This window comes from Rutidosis leptorrhynchoides, chromosome 7 (assembly GCF_046630445.1).
Source record: "Rutidosis leptorrhynchoides isolate AG116_Rl617_1_P2 chromosome 7, CSIRO_AGI_Rlap_v1, whole genome shotgun sequence".
Lineage (NCBI taxonomy): Eukaryota > Viridiplantae > Streptophyta > Magnoliopsida > Asterales > Asteraceae > Rutidosis > Rutidosis leptorrhynchoides.
Genome location: NC_092339.1, coordinates 274,046,297 through 274,064,656, shown reverse-complemented (window position 1 = coordinate 274,064,656; position 18,360 = coordinate 274,046,297). Strand labels below are relative to the sequence as shown.

General features: G+C 34.9%; 1 protein-coding gene across 1 annotated transcript; it reads right to left on the bottom strand.

The window, feature by feature from the left end:
* Nucleotides 1-1,766: 1,766 nt before the first annotated feature.
* Nucleotides 1,767-2,285, bottom strand: LOC139860021 (uncharacterized). The gene has a single exon (XM_071848794.1). The coding sequence runs from the start codon at nt 2,283-2,285 to the stop codon at nt 1,767-1,769; it is 519 nt and encodes a 172-aa protein (XP_071704895.1).
* Between the last annotated feature and the right edge of the window lie 16,075 nt (nt 2,286-18,360).

The window sequence follows — 18,360 nt, the reverse complement described above, 5'->3', positions numbered from 1 at the left end:
ATCTTCTTGTTCCGGCAAGCAAATCTTATTGTTTGTTATGATATTTGTTTTGTGCTTGACTTTCTTGATTCTTGTAGTTGTTACCAAATCTTCTGCCAGAGGTGAGGCAACCGTGACGGAGCCCCTAGAGGTGGGGGATGGCGAGGATGATCATTTTACCCTGGAGAACTTCGATGACATTCACTTCAATGTCCCTGCAGGTGATGACCTTATCCGTGCTTTCTCTCAGGTGGATATTGATTATCATGGCTGCATGAGTGCCTTGGAGAATGGATCCTCCTCAACTCTTCGCCAGGTGGTTTTCGCCCTCCTCGTGGACGATGCAAAGGTTGTCCGTGCTCTGGCAATTGTGGTGCTAAATACTTTCTTGCTGGATAGTTTTGACCGTGATGAGCAGGTAGCGATGGCCCGACAGACAATGAGTGACCTGGAGAGTCAGCTAAATGCTGCTAGGGATGAGATGGCTCAGGTGGCGAAGGCCCGGGAAGCTATGAATGACTTGGATAGCCAGTTGAAGGCTGCCAAGGATGAGCTTACCCGGGTTGCGGTGGAGAAAGAGGAGAAGGATAAAGAGATATCCTCTACCGTCCTTGCAAAGGAGTCAGCCGTGGCCGAGTGTAAGTGGTTGCAGGGTGCCCTACCCTTTGTGGTGAAGGAGGCCATAAACTCCAGTATTGTGAAGGCACCTTTCGAGGCTTATTTACAGAGTTTTAGGATGACCAACTTTACTCATGCTATGCGGTTGATGCAAAAGCATCATACCAGAGGGGCTGTCTCCTTGCACCCGGATATTGTCGGGAAGGTAAACGCGGGTTCCGTGCAGGAGCTTCAGGCCGCTCAATAGGCGTTGGCAGAGATCTTGTTTGGCAGTTTTGAGGATCTCTGTGCTAAGAAGCTACAACCGTGCAACAGTTGTTAGATTTTAAATTTTAGTATGTTGTACTGCACGTTGTTGCATATTTTGTTGCATATTTTGATGTATCTTGTAATGAAACCTTGTGTAATTAATGAAATTTTAGTTTCATGTATTCAGTGATGAATTTTCTTCAGTCGAACTAGTTCGTGTCTTCGTATGTAGGTTTAGACTACATTTGTATTAGTTTTGGCGTGTACACCGTGCAGTCACGTGTGTTTATGCCATCTACTCATTGGCCGTTTATCAGTATAAACTTGTACCGACGAGGGCTAGACAATCACCTCTTAAGGGGGTATAAAATAACTTGCATGGGACTTATGTAGATGCCGAAATCCGTTTGCCGCTAGCCAGTTATTATTATGTGAACAACGTTGTAAATAATATAATGACTAAGTTATTGTAAACGGTAAAAATTCTTTTATTCATCCTAAAAAGGAAAGTCATACATAGATTCTTTATTGGAAAAGAAAAACATAAACATCAAGATAACTATGATTGAAGTGATCAGTTTCAACCATAATATCCAACTAAACTTCAGTTGTGGCGCCTAGCCACTTTTGTTTCCTTCAATCGGTGTCATGTCTTGGTTGGAGCTCTCACAACTTGTAGGTCTGGAAAGTTTAAGTGCCGGATTGAAGGGTTCAGTTATTTCGTGCATGTCACTAAACGGTTCCCCCCATTCTAGCCGGTGATGCCAACCGTCGATCCCCTGCTCGACCTCATAGGTCTTGGTTGGGCTTTTTCTAGTAGAGCGTGTCGGTGGAGAGAAGTAAGTCAGCCTTTTAAGAACAAACACACGTTTTTCTTCTAAGACGTGTGGTGCCTTTCTTGAAACGGCACTTTGCCTAGCTTAAATGTTCTCATTTCCCGGGAAGGGGTGTCGAGTGGACTGAATCGTTGCCACGCCTTGCCGGGTTGAAAATTTGAGCAAACAGTGAGCTGTGGAGGCTATTGCACCAAAATTCCTGAAGAATTTTCTTCCTAGTATCACATTTGTAGCAGTCACAGATTTGAGGACATAAAAGTCAATGATTTCACTACGGAGGTAGGGTTGAGCACCTACCGTGATCGTTGCCTTAAGTTTGCCCATGGGTTCTTTAGTGGAACCCGTGAACTCGGAGATGATAGCGTTGGACTGCCTCATTTTTCTTCCAACACATTTTGGTAGTTGGGAAAGGCAATGGGCATACAGGACATCAACCTCACTCCCCGTGTTGGTGTACACTTCGTTCACCCGAAAACCGTCTATCAAGCCGTCAATCACTACCAGTTCCTCCTGAGAGTGTCGTTCCGTTAGTTTTGGGAACATGATTGTGGTGTCTTTCCCGGAGCTACGTGGAATGAGCTCATCCTTCACAATGCTGATCATATTGACGACGACTTTGTCCTTTGTTTTTCACGCTTCTTTTCGTCTTCCTTCTACCAGCTGAATGTTTTGTTGGGATCAACATTTTTAAACTTCCGACCCTGTAGTAAGTGATTAAGTTCACCGGCCTTGATTTTTGCAATGATATCGCACATTTACGCTTTACATTCATTAGTGTCATGGTCGTTATCTTCGTGGAATTCACAGTATTTGTCTAATTTTTGACCTTCCCATTTTTCCAATGGTGCCGGAGGGGTGAATTTGGCTTTCACCGGCTCTGTTAGCAGTATCTCTCTTAGATTTTTGGTCAGGCTGTCGGTTAAAGATCCTTTATCATATGGTCTTCGGTTGCTTTTATCATGCATGTGACTGTCATGGCTTTTTCCATGGCTGTTGTGGTTTCTGTGATGGTTGTCACTCTGTCGGCCACTGTTATGACCGTGTCTGCTATCGCTTCTTCTTTCATCATCTCCCTTCTTCTCATCTCGGTGGTACCCGGCTTGCCTTTCTCGCCCGAAATGCTGGTATTGCCTTGCTACCGTCACAACATCCGCGAATGTGCTCGGGATGTTCCACCGAAGTTCAGCGACAAGCGACGGGTGTGCGTCTTTGTCTAGGCATGCTATGAACCCGAAAATCTGTTGTGTTTCCGGGAGCCCTGGGATTTTTTGGCACTCCAGCATGTACCTTGTGATGAAGCTTTCAATTTTCTCCCCCCGATACATTGGTATTTCATGAGCATACGGATGTGTAAACGTGTGCCGACGTAGATTTTGATATTGCATGAGAAATTTCTCAGGTAGGTCTGCGAAGCATGTGATGCCGTTTGGTGGCAGTTTGGCGAACCATTCTCTAGCGGCAGACTACAGGACAGTCGGAAAAAGATGACATGCTACATCGTCACTCCAATGTTGGGTTTTCATGGCACCCTCAAAGATTTGCAGGAAATCATCCGGGTCAGTGGTGCCATTGTACACCCCCAAAGTGACTGGTATGACGATGTTAGCGGGAAGAAAACAACCCGCGATTCATTCGCAGAGCTTTTGGCTGGTAGCCGACATCTCAACTGATCGCTTTGCTTTATTACCGGTGATCATAGCAAATAGATTCTCAAGAGTTCAAATTTAAACTTAATCTTTCTAAGGTTTCGACACGATAAGCAAAGTCTGTAATATTGAGTCTCAAAATTTTTGGGACTGTTTCATATATTCAATTACCTTCGACCAGTTTCGACGATTCACGAACAATTAATTATAAATAGATATGTGTGTGTGTGTGTGTGTGTATATATATATATATATATATATATATATATATATATATATATATATAAATGGTAATTGAAAGTATAATTTGAAATATTATATGTTATTGCTATTAAAATTTAATTATGTAAAATAAAATAAAAATAGGATATTATAATACTCATTTGATATCCCGGTTGATATTAAGTAAGTTAAATTCAAATTTATATGATTTTAAAATAAACGGTGACTCGAAAATGAGTTTTATAAATTTTAGGCTTACTAAAAATGTATTTAGGATCTAGTTATTAAATTTTAACACTTTTTATATTTTACCCAGATTTGAGAGGGACAGTTGATGTAATTTTTATTTAATAAATTAATGAAGGAATTTTATACCATAATGACCAAAATAAATAAATATAGTTAATTTAAAAATTTTAGAATTTATCTGTGTACTTTTTATCCGCCACTGATTTCGCACGATACACAGTCCGTGAAAAACTGTCAGTAAGATGAAGCCAAAATATATGGCTGCTTAACTGTTTAATCCTTTTCACATGTTTCATCAATTGAGAAATTAGTATTATTATTATATTATATTACTTTAATTTTTATATATTCTTGTTTTGTTCTATGTCGACATAAGAGATATACATATATATGTATATGGATTTTGCATAACCACTAGAGAAAACTGATCCACAATTTAGAATTATTGAAGTAGAGTTCACTGTTTGGGTTTTGTTCTCTTCTCCTCACATAACAAACATTACGGCAGTATATATATTTACACATTTCATGCATAGACACAAACCAAACACACAACACAATCAACACCCATTTGCAATTTCTCTTTTCTTCTTTCTATCTCAAGTGAACAAAACCCACTTTCTATTACCACAAAAGCACCACCACCGGCGTAGCTCCACCATAAACAACTAGTAAACTTCATGCTCACTGCTACTAGGGTACGTGTTCTATATTTTTTTCCCTTCTTTTCCTCTCGTTAAACTGCAAATATCACAACCCATCGCCACCACACCTACAGCTACTTTCATGCTGCATCTATTACTTTTTCTGTTTTAGCTACACAAACATCAACCCACCACCTTTATCATCTTCATCGATCCTATACCACCAAACCAACTTCATCCACCATTAATCACCACCCTTGTTAAACTCTTCATTTGCTTGAACTATCCTACAACTTGCTACTAATAAACAGCACCGGTTTAGAAGCTAGATAAACTCATCATGAAACCCACTTGTTAATAAACAAATAATACCTTTATGTGGCGTGTTATATTTTTTTCTCTTTTCCTCATTAGCCGACAATCACAAATGGATATTTCCCCACTTGATTTATAAAAGGTGTAATATAATTATGAGGGCTGTGAGAATTAAATAAATGATTATGAAGATAATGGAAGTGGTCGCTTATGGCTACAACAACTTACCTTTTCCTGTTAATTTTTTTTAAACCGAACCCCACTTGTTATGTAAAGAAACCAATATTTTTCACTAGTTACAGTTGGGCATGTTTCAATTTCTACTGTTGGGCTGTTTCCCAAGTATGTTGGGCCGAATTATTATAACAAACCTGCTGCAGTTTAATTCATGTTCCAGTGAAAATATTTCTGCACGAATGAAAACGATATGTATATGATACGGGTGATGATGAGCTCATGATAATACGGTATACGGTATTGATGATGAATTGTGGAGGCTTGATGATAAAGTTGAGGATGAAAATAATAACGATGATATCACAATAACGGTTATGTGATGACTATGGAATGATGAAAATGATACACGATAACGATGATGAACTGCCATTACACTATTTCAGTTCGAATTCAAAACCCACAAACCAACACCTTATTCTTTAAAGCCTTAAACCGACACCTTATAATTCCTGCCATTATTGATGTCTACTTTCTGTTTCGAACAAACTTAAACCAAACCTCATTGGTTTGCTTGCCTCTTACTTCTCTTCTTGTTCGGATTCAATCACCACCACAACCGCCATTAAATCGATTGAGTTTTATCACAATACCATCAAACACCACCATATGAGGACTATATTTTTTTTTCCTGTTACGGTTTAAACAAAAACAACCACCATCATCAACAATTTCGTTCGATTACTCTAACTGTTTCTATAAACTGTTTCCCATCAATAAGAATACCATTGATCATTGTATATACGCTGTACACTTGCTCATGCGGTTACGTTTGATAATTTCTGCTAATCGCATATATATATATATATATATATATATATATATATATATATATATATATATATATATATATATATATATATATATATATATATATATATATATATATATATATATATATATAATAATAAAGAGAGTGTATAATGGCTGCTGCAACTTGTTGATTTCATTCCTGTACCAACACTTTATGCACCGACAACTCCCTTCCACTATCTTAACGGGTTGGATATTTTTTTTTGGGTTTTTGTTTAGTGGGTTGATATACATAAAATGGACTCAATATGTCTAACTCTTGGTCCACTGCATATTTTAAGAAGATTTGGATATAGATAGTGAGGTACATATTAGATGATGATACATGATGATGCCGTGAATGATGATTATGGTTTATAATTAATGACGATATAGATGATGATAATATTATGGTGTTGAGGTGAGCTTATTTTTGGGTTGATCAATCGCAAGGGTGATGATAGAATGATTATAAAGATGCGAATTAGAGCGGTGATGATGATAGTTTTGATTATGATAACGAAATGGTGACAAAGTCGTGATGTCCTATGTTTTTGTATACGATGATGATGATAGGGTAGAGTTAATGATAATAATGATGATACAAGTATAATAAAACGATGATTAAATAATGGAGATGATAATCACGAACATGGTCAAGATTATGGTATGATGATGATTGGATTATGAAAATGAAAACAGTTATAGGTTAAAAGGAAGTTAGGAGATAATTAAATCAGAAAAAGCGGAGTCAGAGGAGTGGTTAAGGATGTATTCGGGTTAGTGGGACGTCGCGGGTTCAAACCCGGGCTTGGGCATTTTTTTAAGGGCTACTTCTTTGAGGTAGTTACATATTTATTTACTCATTATTATTATTATCTTATTATTATATTTATTATTATTATTATTATTATAATAATTATTATTATTAGTAAGTATTAAGTATTATATTCAAAATTAATATTTTCATTATCGTTATTATTAAACTTAGCATTTTATTAAAAACTACTATTATTATTATATGTATCATTATTTTACAATCACTATTATTATTTTTACTAACCATATTTTTATTATCATTATTTTGATTACCACTAATAATATTATTATTATCATGATTATTATTATTATTGTAATTATTTTTATTATTAAAAATTATTACTATTATTATTGCTATTATTATTATAAGCTAATACAACTTTTTATTTATATTAATTTACCAAATAACAATTTGTTACATAAAATCATATTTAATACATATAACATACAATTTACTAAAATAACAAATATATCACTAATAATATTAAACTTCATTCGATTTCAATTATATGTGTTAATATAGATATAAATGATATAGGTTCGTGAATCCGAGGCCAATCCTGCATTTTTCAGTTATTCAATACCGTCATATGTATTTTTACTACAAAATACAGTATAGTGAGTTTCATTACTCTCTTTTTAAATGCTTTTACAATATATATTTTTGGGACTGAGAACCTTTTATAAATGTTTGACGAAATAGACACAAGTAATTGAAACTACATTCTATGGTTAAATGATCGAAGCCGAATATGCCCCTTTTTGCTTGGTAACCTAAGAATTAGTAAACCAGTCTACTAATTAACGCGAATCCTAAAGATAGATCTATTAGGCCCAACAAACCCCATCTGTTGTATCGGATGCTTTAGTACTTCGAGTTTTTATATCATATCCGAAGGATGTCCCGGAATGATAGGGATATTCTTATATGCATCTTGTTAATGTCGGTTACCAGGTGTTCAATCCATATGAATGATTTTTATGCAGATGCATGTTATTTATGAGAAATGAAATGAAAATCTTGTAGTCTATTAAATTAATGGAAATGATTGTTTATGATAAACTAATGGACTCACCAACCTTTTGGTTGACACTTGAAAGCATGTTTATTCTCAGGTTTGAAAGAAATCTTCCGCTGTGCATTTGCTCATTTTAGAGATATTACTTGGAGTCATTCATGACATATTTCAAAAGACGTTGCATTCGAGTCGTTGAGTTCATCAAGATTACTATTAAGTCAATTATAGTTGGATATATTATGAAACGGTAGGCATGCCGTCAACTTTCGATGTAATGAAAGTTTGTCTTTTAAAAATGAATGCAATGTTTGTAAAATGTATCATATAGAGGTCAAGTACCTCGCGATGTAACCAAATGTAATGTATTCGTCCAGATGGATTAGGACGGGTCACTACAGGTGGTATCAGAGCGGTGGTCTTAGCGAACCAGGTCTTGCATTAGTGTGTCTAACTGATAGTTGTTTAGATGCATTAGTGGGTCTGGACTTCGACCGTGTCTGCATGTCAAAAGTTTTGCTTATCATTTCGTGTCGAAAATTATTTGGTTATCATCCTCAAAGTCTAGACACGTCTTACTGCATTTAATGCATCGATAGTATATAGACAAAATTCATATCTTAGCGTATCTGTTACTATAGACTTTTCCTGACAGCTTCCATAGATTCCCCCGTAACTTATGAGATTTTAGTATTATATATGCATATGTAAATCATGTATTGCAGGGTACTAATCTACATCCCATAATATATTTCATATCAAAAAATTCTTTATTCAGTCGTACTAAATGGAACTCGCCACAAGTTCAAGTCCCTCGGATTCCGATATGGAGTTTCACTCAAGCTCCGAAAGCATTGTGACCGAAATGGATCAACCAATCAGTCATCCCCAATTCATCTGATGGGTTCGTAGCCTACTTAATCAATGGAGACACGAAGAAGGCAATCCTTTCCATCAACCGAATTCATTTCTTGGCGAAGAACCTGAAGCACTTACCGGTGAACCTATCCGAAACACCTTTTTTAGCCTCATTTCCAGGGTAGCTTGTCATGATTATATACTATCTCAAATTCTAGATCTTATTCATCCGCTCGTCCCAATCGACAATCATTCTGGAGTAATGGAAGAAGTCAACGAGCTTCGCGCTCGAGTAATCAATTTGGAGAATATGGTGTAAAACTTACCAGCTTCAGCATCAACACCAGTACCACCAACAACCCAAGTTTCTACATCACATGCCTCAACATCACAATCTATACCTTAAGCATAATCATCGTTTTACATGACGTTCTACATGACGTTCTACATCATTTATCCTCGTTCGACATGGCAATTATGTAATCTCTAAAGTTTTGGAGATTATTCATTCTAGTTCCAACCGAAAATCAGATGAGATTAATATGATATTAACTCAAAAATCCATGATTACATCTGAAGAAAATATATATGTACATATGTTTTCATAAAGATTGTAATTAAAAATTCTTTTATACAAAGTGTTAATGGTGAAAATATTTTAACGGGTAGGTAATACCCGAGGAATATTAAGATTTCACATTAATAAGTTACACTGTACATTCTTCCAATCTGATTCAACAGTCATTTACTTTCCTACTTACATCCACAGATATACGAATCTGTTCACCGCAGAATAACCATTTTCATTCAATTTCATATTGGGATTTTGACCTATCAGAATCCAACAAGTAGCATAATGAAGAAAACGTTGGACAAAATAAAATTTGTTAGAAACAAACAAATTAACTATGAGAAATGTTGTTAAGAATCCACGCTAACGAAATCCTAGCTAACTGATTACATTTTATTTATTGCAATTTATTTATCGCAATTTATATTCTCGCAATTTTATTTATCGTCATTTAATTTCTGTTATTTATTTTACGCACTTTAAATATCGGGACACGTATACAAGATTTTGACATATCATATCGACGCATCTATATATATATTATTTGGAAAAACCATAGACACTCTATATGCAGAAATGCTTGAGTTAGCTATACAGTGTTGAGGTTGATTCTATAATAATATATATACTTTGAGTTGTGATCGAGTCTGAGACATGTATACAATGGGTCACGATACGTATTAATTAATTAGAATATTATATATGAATTATTGAACTACTAACTGAGGACTACCAACATTGGACAATTAAAATTAATTAAAATATCGATTATAACATATGAAACTAAACATTTCTTCAAGTTTGCCACTTGATTTCATCCTAAACCTCATTTGCATCTTGACGATTACAATCTGCGTTCAAAAATTTCATAATTCTTGAAAACACCTCAATCGAGAGGATGAATCAACTGCATCTCATCTACGGAAGAAAATATTGATGCATATAATTATGCACCTGAAAACACTCAGAACCTGAGTAAACGTTTAACATGTATCTGTGCTAGCTCTTTTGGCGTTGTTATTACAAAAATAACTTTGCAATTCCTTTCCAAAGTAGCCAATTTTGTCATAGCTTCAGCAAATCAATTTTAACTCTTCATTCGAATAAACTTTATTATAAAGATTACCCTCTTCATCATCGTTACCGGAGAACCATTTATATCCCACCACATTAGCAGTAAACTTACCAGCAACTTCATTACTCATTGACTTAAGTCTCTCCGAAGAACCATTATATTTGTTCATTAAAACCTTATCATATACTCATCCGCATCTTGTAACGAGAAGTGCCATACCAATTACTGAGAACTAACAATCAGTATTCTGAATCTCGCAGCGTTACTACATCAACAGTTATATGTATACATATAACATCTATCTCTTAGAAATATGATCTTCCATTCTGAAATTCTGAAAAGCACCCAGCCTACGAATCAATACATTAAACTTTGAAAAAAAAGCTGATGAAGCAGTGAAAACTGAAGACTGCCTTAACAGTCAAAAGTTTAATGATAAAGAATGGAGTGTTGGAAACACTCAATGGGAAATTTGTACTGGAAAAATTGATTGTGCAAACCATGAAGGAGACTCTGAACAAATCACAAGGACTAAACTTGTACATAAAGAATCCCGATGATTCTGTTTCTGATGAAATCTTTAGCGAATACCTTACTTCTTAATCACTCTAAATCATCGTGAATGAATTTCTTCATCATAATTTAATTCAAAAATTCTAAGATATTACCGTATCTTTCATTATAAATATCCTCGATATTTCTGAAGATATTTTCATAACTATTCTTATCTGAAATCATTTATCTCTTCGCGATATCAGTGTTACATCAAAAAGGAAACTATTGTAGTTTCTAAAATTCTGAAAAATTCAAATTTAAGTAATGAATGTTTTGAAGTAGTGTTGGAAACTGAAGCATGAGTTGGTATAATATAATGACACTTGATCAACATTATTATATTACAGTAAGTCATGCTAAGTTTCTAATGGGACGTGATGATTCACAGACTATAACGTCAGCATGTGTCATGTTACATAACTCTTTCATTCTGCTTAACTTCTGAACATATCAAGAAAGTATATTCATGATAGTTCTATTCTCAGTGATTCAAGTAATTTAACAAATCAAATGGTGCGATTTCGTTCTTTCTTGTTTAGAACATTAAGTTCATTCCAAGTTCCATACTTACAAATTCTGGACCTTTACTTGCTTTACTAGATGTCTATGGTTCAGCAGGCCTTTTTATGTGATGACATGGTTCCCGACATCCTAATGCCTTTGCATCCGACTAGGTGGTGTCGGTATCCTGCTCATTTCTTCAGGCTGGCATTGTGTGACGTTCCAGCTAGCCTTTGTCTGGTACGGAGTCTCCCGGGTATGTGTATGAGTAACCTTCTTATTGAGTTACTAAGGTGAGGTCGGGAAGGTGTTGCCTGCCCTTGGTGGCTCACGCTGGGTACATGCTTGCCGGAATGCTGTTAATATTGTCTTTTTGAGACGAATCATTATGCATATCATCACACGTGTTTTTTCGGATCAGAGAATGGATGTGTAAACTCTTGATCCTTTTGGGATCTCCTTTTCATACACCAAAGGCACCTATCCTTCAATCACGACACAAACACAAGCGGTTTTCCAAATACAAAATAAAAATATAAAAACAGGAAAAGTAACTTTTGTAAGGGCGAACCCTTACAAAAGGATCGGACGATTAAAAGCTTAAATCAAATATCCCACTAGCTAACCGCTCCCCGGCAGCGGCGCTAAGAAATTGATGATGCGTGCGTAACAATACATCATTACCCTCTAAATTTATACAAGAATCAAACACTACAAACAAGCACATACAACTAATGAGCAATTAGAACCCGGTTATTATAGCATTTCAATGTAAGTATTCTTTTCAAGTTCGTCCCAAGATAGCAGTGTAAGTAGAATAATTGAAACTATTAATTGTCCTAAGGTTTGTTTGATTGGGGTTTTGATTGATCTTAATTAATTAGAGCAATATCACCAAAGTATTTAGTTAACTTTTGATCGGTACTTCAACGCTGATCAACTTTCAGCGCCACAGCTGGGGAGGTGTGCGATTATTTTCCAAACTTTTATTTAAATTGTTTTCTCTTATTTACAAAAAAAAAATCCAAAACAATATAATACTTAAAAAACACAACATATTTTTACCTTTTGCATTTATTTTATTTTATTTGCTTTTATTCAATTTTGTTCGATTTTAGGCTCTGGTTTTCTTATTTGTGATTTCAAGTTAGTGTTTGCATATAAGGAGGTCAAGAAACTCACTATTGAAATTCGATCCAAAAGTTGGAAAATTTGCGAAAGAAAATCGGAAGCTTATAAAGCATCGGCAGGTTCAACCATGGATCATCAATCACCAGTTGTGCCAACACCACGTGATTTACCAAAGTCAAGTAAGTCAGGGAAGTTTGAAGTTTCTGCCAATCAACCAACTATGGGTGAGCGAGAAATTAGGATAACTGACTCACATTATGAACGAGGAAATTACACGGATAATTCTCCTATTGCGTTTCCTGCCGTAGCTGCGGGAAATAATTGAAGGTTTGAGGTGCGACCTCAACTCATTTCCATCTTGTTGACCTACCGAGGCATGATTAACGAATAGCCATATGACCATTTGAACGAGTTCAAAGAAATGTGTGCAACCAATCAGGTAAACGGTTTCTCGAAAGATGAGGTACATCTTCGTCTCTTTCCTTATACTTTGAACGATAAGGCTAAGAGATGGTTTTTATCTCTTCCCTCCTGAAGTATTACTAGTTAGGTGGAAATGACCAAGCATATTCCTGAGGAGTTTTACTCAATAAGTAAAACCTTTGATATGCGTACCCAAATTAAATCGTTTCGAAAATTACCAAATGAATTATTTCATAGAGCATCCGAGCGACTTAAGGAATTTCTTAGATCATGTCCACATCATCATGCACCTAAATGGGAAATAGTTAAGGTATTCTTTGACAGTTTAGTTGACGAGAACTGCAGGTTCTTGTTACCGGTGAGTGGAGGTGTGTTTTTGACCGATAATGAGGAAGACGAGTGGGCATTTCTTGAACAAATAAGCTAGGTTTCAAAACCCAAACCTTGAGTTATCGAAGAGCCCACACTTCTACCTCAGTTAACTATGTGGCTATCTTGGAATAGTCCTGTGGTGAATTGCAAAAGTTAGTGATGTTTTGCGAGGTGTATATGAAATAGCTTTATTTTTACTAGGAAATACTATTAAATACGATACAATTTTACACAAGATATTTATTTATTTATAGAATGGATATACCTAATCATACAGTAGTGTAGTTTTTAGTAAGTCCGGTTCGTTCCACATGGAATCTTTTAAACAAAGCTTAACGCTATATTAGTTTTAATTTATAAAAATACAAATATATATAAGTAATATTATTATTATAAAGGGGGGTTTTTACCGTTTAATGATCGGTTTGTCGATTTTTAAAACTTTAGTCGCAGTTAAAACCTAATGTAAAATATTAAATAAATAAAAGACTTAATTTAAAGCGTAAAGTAAATAACGATAATGAAATTGCGATAAATAAAAGTGCGATAAAATAAACTTGCGATAATTAAAAAGTACGATAATTAAAAGTGCAATTAAATACAATAACAATAAATAAAAGTGCGATAATTAAAAGTGCAATTAAATATGAAAATAAAGGAATTATGCTTATTTAAACTTCCGTAATCATGATGTTTGACGTGTTGATTTTTAGTTTATTCCCATGGGTTAATTATTCTTTGTCCTGGATTATTCAATATGTCCGTCTGGTTTTTATCCCTAACAGTCCATCAGTCATAAATATAAAGTGTGAGTGTCATCGTCAAATTATCCTTATACCCGAAGTCAAATATTCCAACTAATTGGGGACTTAAACTGTAACAAGGTTTTAATACTTTGTTTAATAATTACACCAGGATATCGACTGCGTGTAACCCAAGGTTTTAATATTTTATTATCAATTATGCCAAGTGTCCTTGTACATAATTTCACCCCTGTTTTAATAATTTCATAGACTATTAATCCATTCCCGTGTCCGGTTAAATGAACCATTATTCGTACATATAAATATCCCGCCCATCGTGTCCGATCGAGTGTATATGGTTATTTATAGGGACGTCCAATTGTAAATCTTTATATTAAAATTAACAAACTATCATTTAGTTAAACAAATATAAAGCCCATTAACAGCCCATAGTCTAATTTCCACAAGTGTCGTTCTTTTGTCCAAACCCCAATTATGGTACAAAGCCCAATTACCCAATTTTAATATTTTTAGTCAAACATCACGATTACTTCGGCATTAAATAAGCATAATAATAATTTAGCAATGAGACATTAATGTAAAAAGGTTGAACATAACTTACAATGATTAAAAATAGCATAGCGTTACACGGACAGAATTTCGACTTACACCCTTACAACATTCGCTAACATACCCTTATTATTAGAATTAAAATTAAAATTAAAATTAAAATTATATATATATATATATATATATATATATATATATATATATATATATATATATATATATATATATATATATATATATATACATATACGTTGATGAATGAAGAGAAAAAGATGTGTTAAATGATGCACCAAAGCTCGATTTTTATAGGCATGTGGGCTGGAAAAGTTAGCCATGCGATCGCATGGGATTTCTTCCTCTAGGCCATGCGATCGCATGGCCGTTGGTGACAGCTCAAAGTTCCTTGTTTTCTTGTTTGTCGACGTTTTAATTAAATAAATATAATATATAAATAATTATAAGAATTATTTAAATATTATATTATATTTATGTGCATAGTTGACTTGTAATTTTTAGTCCGTTGCATCGAGCGTTGAGAGTTGACTCTGGTCCCGATTCCGAATTTTCGAACGTCCTTGCGTATAATTTAATATCTTGTACTTTGTGTTTTGCGTCTTGTACTCTTGTAATTTTGAGACGTTTCTTATCAATAATTGGAACCTCTTTGATTGTATTTTGTACTTTTGAGCTTTTTGGTCGTTTGTGTCTTCAATTCGTCGAATCTGTCTTTTGTCTTCACCTTTTATTATTTAAACGAATATTACTTGTAAATAGAACAATTGCAACTAAAAGCTTGTCTTTCTTGAGGGATAATGCTATGAAATATATGTTTGTTTTTAGCATTATCAAATATTCCCACACTTGAGCATTGCTTGTCCTCAAGCAATATAGTCTTGAAATATACTAGAATCACTTCTTTATTCTTCACACTTTGTACATCAGTGATTTCTATACGACGGTATAAACAATGGTAGTAACGATGTGGTTTACAGTCCCACATGACTATAAAATTTAGATCCATTAGGGAAATTGTATCTTTATGAAAATATTTGATCTTTTGGAAAATTAAATCTAGCTTTTACCCTAGATAAGTTTTCCAGAATAACCCTTCACCGGTGTTTGTAAATTCTTTTTGTGGGTTTGGTGGGTTTTAGATTTGAAAATTTTAGTTCAAAACTTGCGATTTTGTGTCACCCACTTGCTAACCTTGTATTGGGAAAGCAACACGTCCAGTATACTTGTTCCGTATATTATCTTTCGGTAAACTACCGTCCGGTTGTAAACGAAAGCGTTGAACAAGCAACTGTTAAGGCAATGTCCCCTGACATGCTTTTAATTATGGTCTATAACGTGTCGGATGCAATTACTATCCTTTGTAGGAGCAATAGTAAAGCTCACCCTTATAATTTTTCGGTCTGGCACAAGGTCCTGTCTTTGACCATGCTATGCAACCAACGTTCTTACGGTTGACACCCGATTTGGTTCAGGTGACCTAATGAATTCCAGGTGAATTCCTAGGATTTTACGTTCAATGGTAATGAACGCATTGAAAAATGGGTTTTCAGAAAATAAATCGGTTTGAAATTTTGATCAAAATATTTTCTCGTTCAAGCTCGAGTTTAGATATCATTGAATTCCATGAGTTTGTAATTCTCAATCTTTAAGGTCAATCTCTAGGATTGAGTAATATCAGTCTTAAAAGCTGATTTTTGATCTTTAAAGGAGATTATCCTTTCTGGGGATCTGATTCATTAGTCTTATCCAGCTAATTTGCACGGCGTCCTCCCCATTTTACAAGACAGATCCTCTCATGGTTAGGATAAGTCTGACCACTTGGCGACCCTGTTTGATGCTGAGGTCCGTGGATTTCCTGCTGATTTTAGAGATGACTTTTCTAGATTTTTCGTCAACCTACAGCTGGTCTGGACGACAACTTCTTGACCTAAATCAAGAAGCGCGTTTCTTTTTTGGAAGACTTTACTTCCTTTTAATGATGGAATTGATTCATCATGTAGATCCATCTTTCTTTCAAATATATTACAGTAAATCGGGTAAAACTGTTTAGTTTAGTCCAAAGCAAAATATCTTCAATTATTTGTTACAAAAATATGTGATATATGTTTAAAATAACTTGGTAAATTTTCCCACACTTGGATTTTATTTTCTTTTATTTGCCTTTTTATTGTTCTCTATTCCATTTTAAATGAATTCTAACATTTTGGTTTGTTTCTCAATTTATGTCCTTTCCAAGGTAACAATAATTTCGGTGTTAACACATAGTTTTATCGTTCATAAATATATATAAACATGATTTTGAGTTCATTTAATTGAAAATTTTGAAAAATTTTACTAGAAATGGGTATTCAGTATATAAGACTAGGGCTGTTCTTTGTTATCAGAGAGCACTAAATTCTAATACAACTACTACGTTACTAGTATTTTTAATGGTAACTAAGTGTTTAAGTTAAAAATTTTAAAAATCCGAAAGAATTTAACCCCTTCCCATACTTAAGATCTTGCAATGCCCTCATTTGCAAGTAATCAGTAACAATTTAAATTATTGAGGGTGATTAGTGTAGAAAAATGATTAAATTTTACCAAAGTTTCCAAACATATTGGCGTTTGTTTGCTGAATGATAAATGGTGCATATCATTTGTTCATTCCATCTTGTTGTTACCTCATGTTTGTTTTTCGTTTTGTCGTCAAAACTAGCTTTTGCTGAACTTAATGTCAGTCTTTGAAAATGCGCTGTTTTACCCTGTTTTGTACAATCGACAATATACATACATACAAATATAAATATGCATGGCAATTTGAAATGGGACTTAATATCCCACTTTCAAATCCTAAATGTTAAATATTAGTACACAATAATAATAAAAATGATAAAAATTACATAAACCTATCCAATAACATAAGTTTAAACATGAATAATTAAAAAGATAAAAACATAAAAATCATAAAAATAACCAATGAAACTAAATCAGTCTGGATAGGGGTTCCAGTTCATTTTGTTAGGTGGGTTCCATTGTTGGTTATAGGTGTTCTGATAGGCTTGGTTATAGTCATACCGGTTAAAGGGTGGTCGGATGTCGGGGTTGTGCGGCGGAAAATGAGCAGGTCGAGTAGGCACATAATTATTTGGTACCTGATATGATAGCTGGCTCATGATTTGGTGCTGATGAACTAACCAGCTATCGTGTTGGTGTCGCCTATAATCCTCGTATACTCGCTCGGAGTTCCACTGCTCATACATACTATGTCTGGCCGCGCTCGTCATTGCTTCCTCATCTATACGAACGTGAACGTCAAGAATAGCATCTCGAAAGACATCCCTAATGTCTTCCGCTTCCTCCATTTCCTCGTATGAGCCTCTCTCTACCTGAGGATGATTACCTTCATAGGGTAATGTCTGGTTGCGTCTACTCTTTAATACCTTAGCATCCACATAAACCCGCAATCCTATGGTCTCATCCTGTTCTCTAAAACCTGTAATGGACCCCCTTGGTTCCTATCAACACCTAAATACTCTCCAATGAGAGTAACAAAAATACCTCCTCCTATTATACTCCCGTCCTGCATTCCTTCTACCATTTTAGATAAATAAAAACCAACACAGTAAGGGATATTAACAAAGCTTCTCGGGTCTCGAATACACTTTAGGTAAAATAAATCATGTAAGGTCATTTTCTCCTTATTGTGACCTCTCTGTGTAATCGAATTAGCCAAAAATCTATAAATTACACAAAGCTCGGCTTTGTTAATATGTAAGTAGGAGTGTTTTCCTCCCAGTGTAAAAACATTATAGTTTTACATACGCCTCCAAACGGCGTTCGCGTCAAAGTTCCTATCTACCCTTTCACCACGATAAATCAAACTCATACAATCGGGTAGTAGCAATTCACTAGGAGTGTAAATCTGTAATACCCTGCCCATGTCCA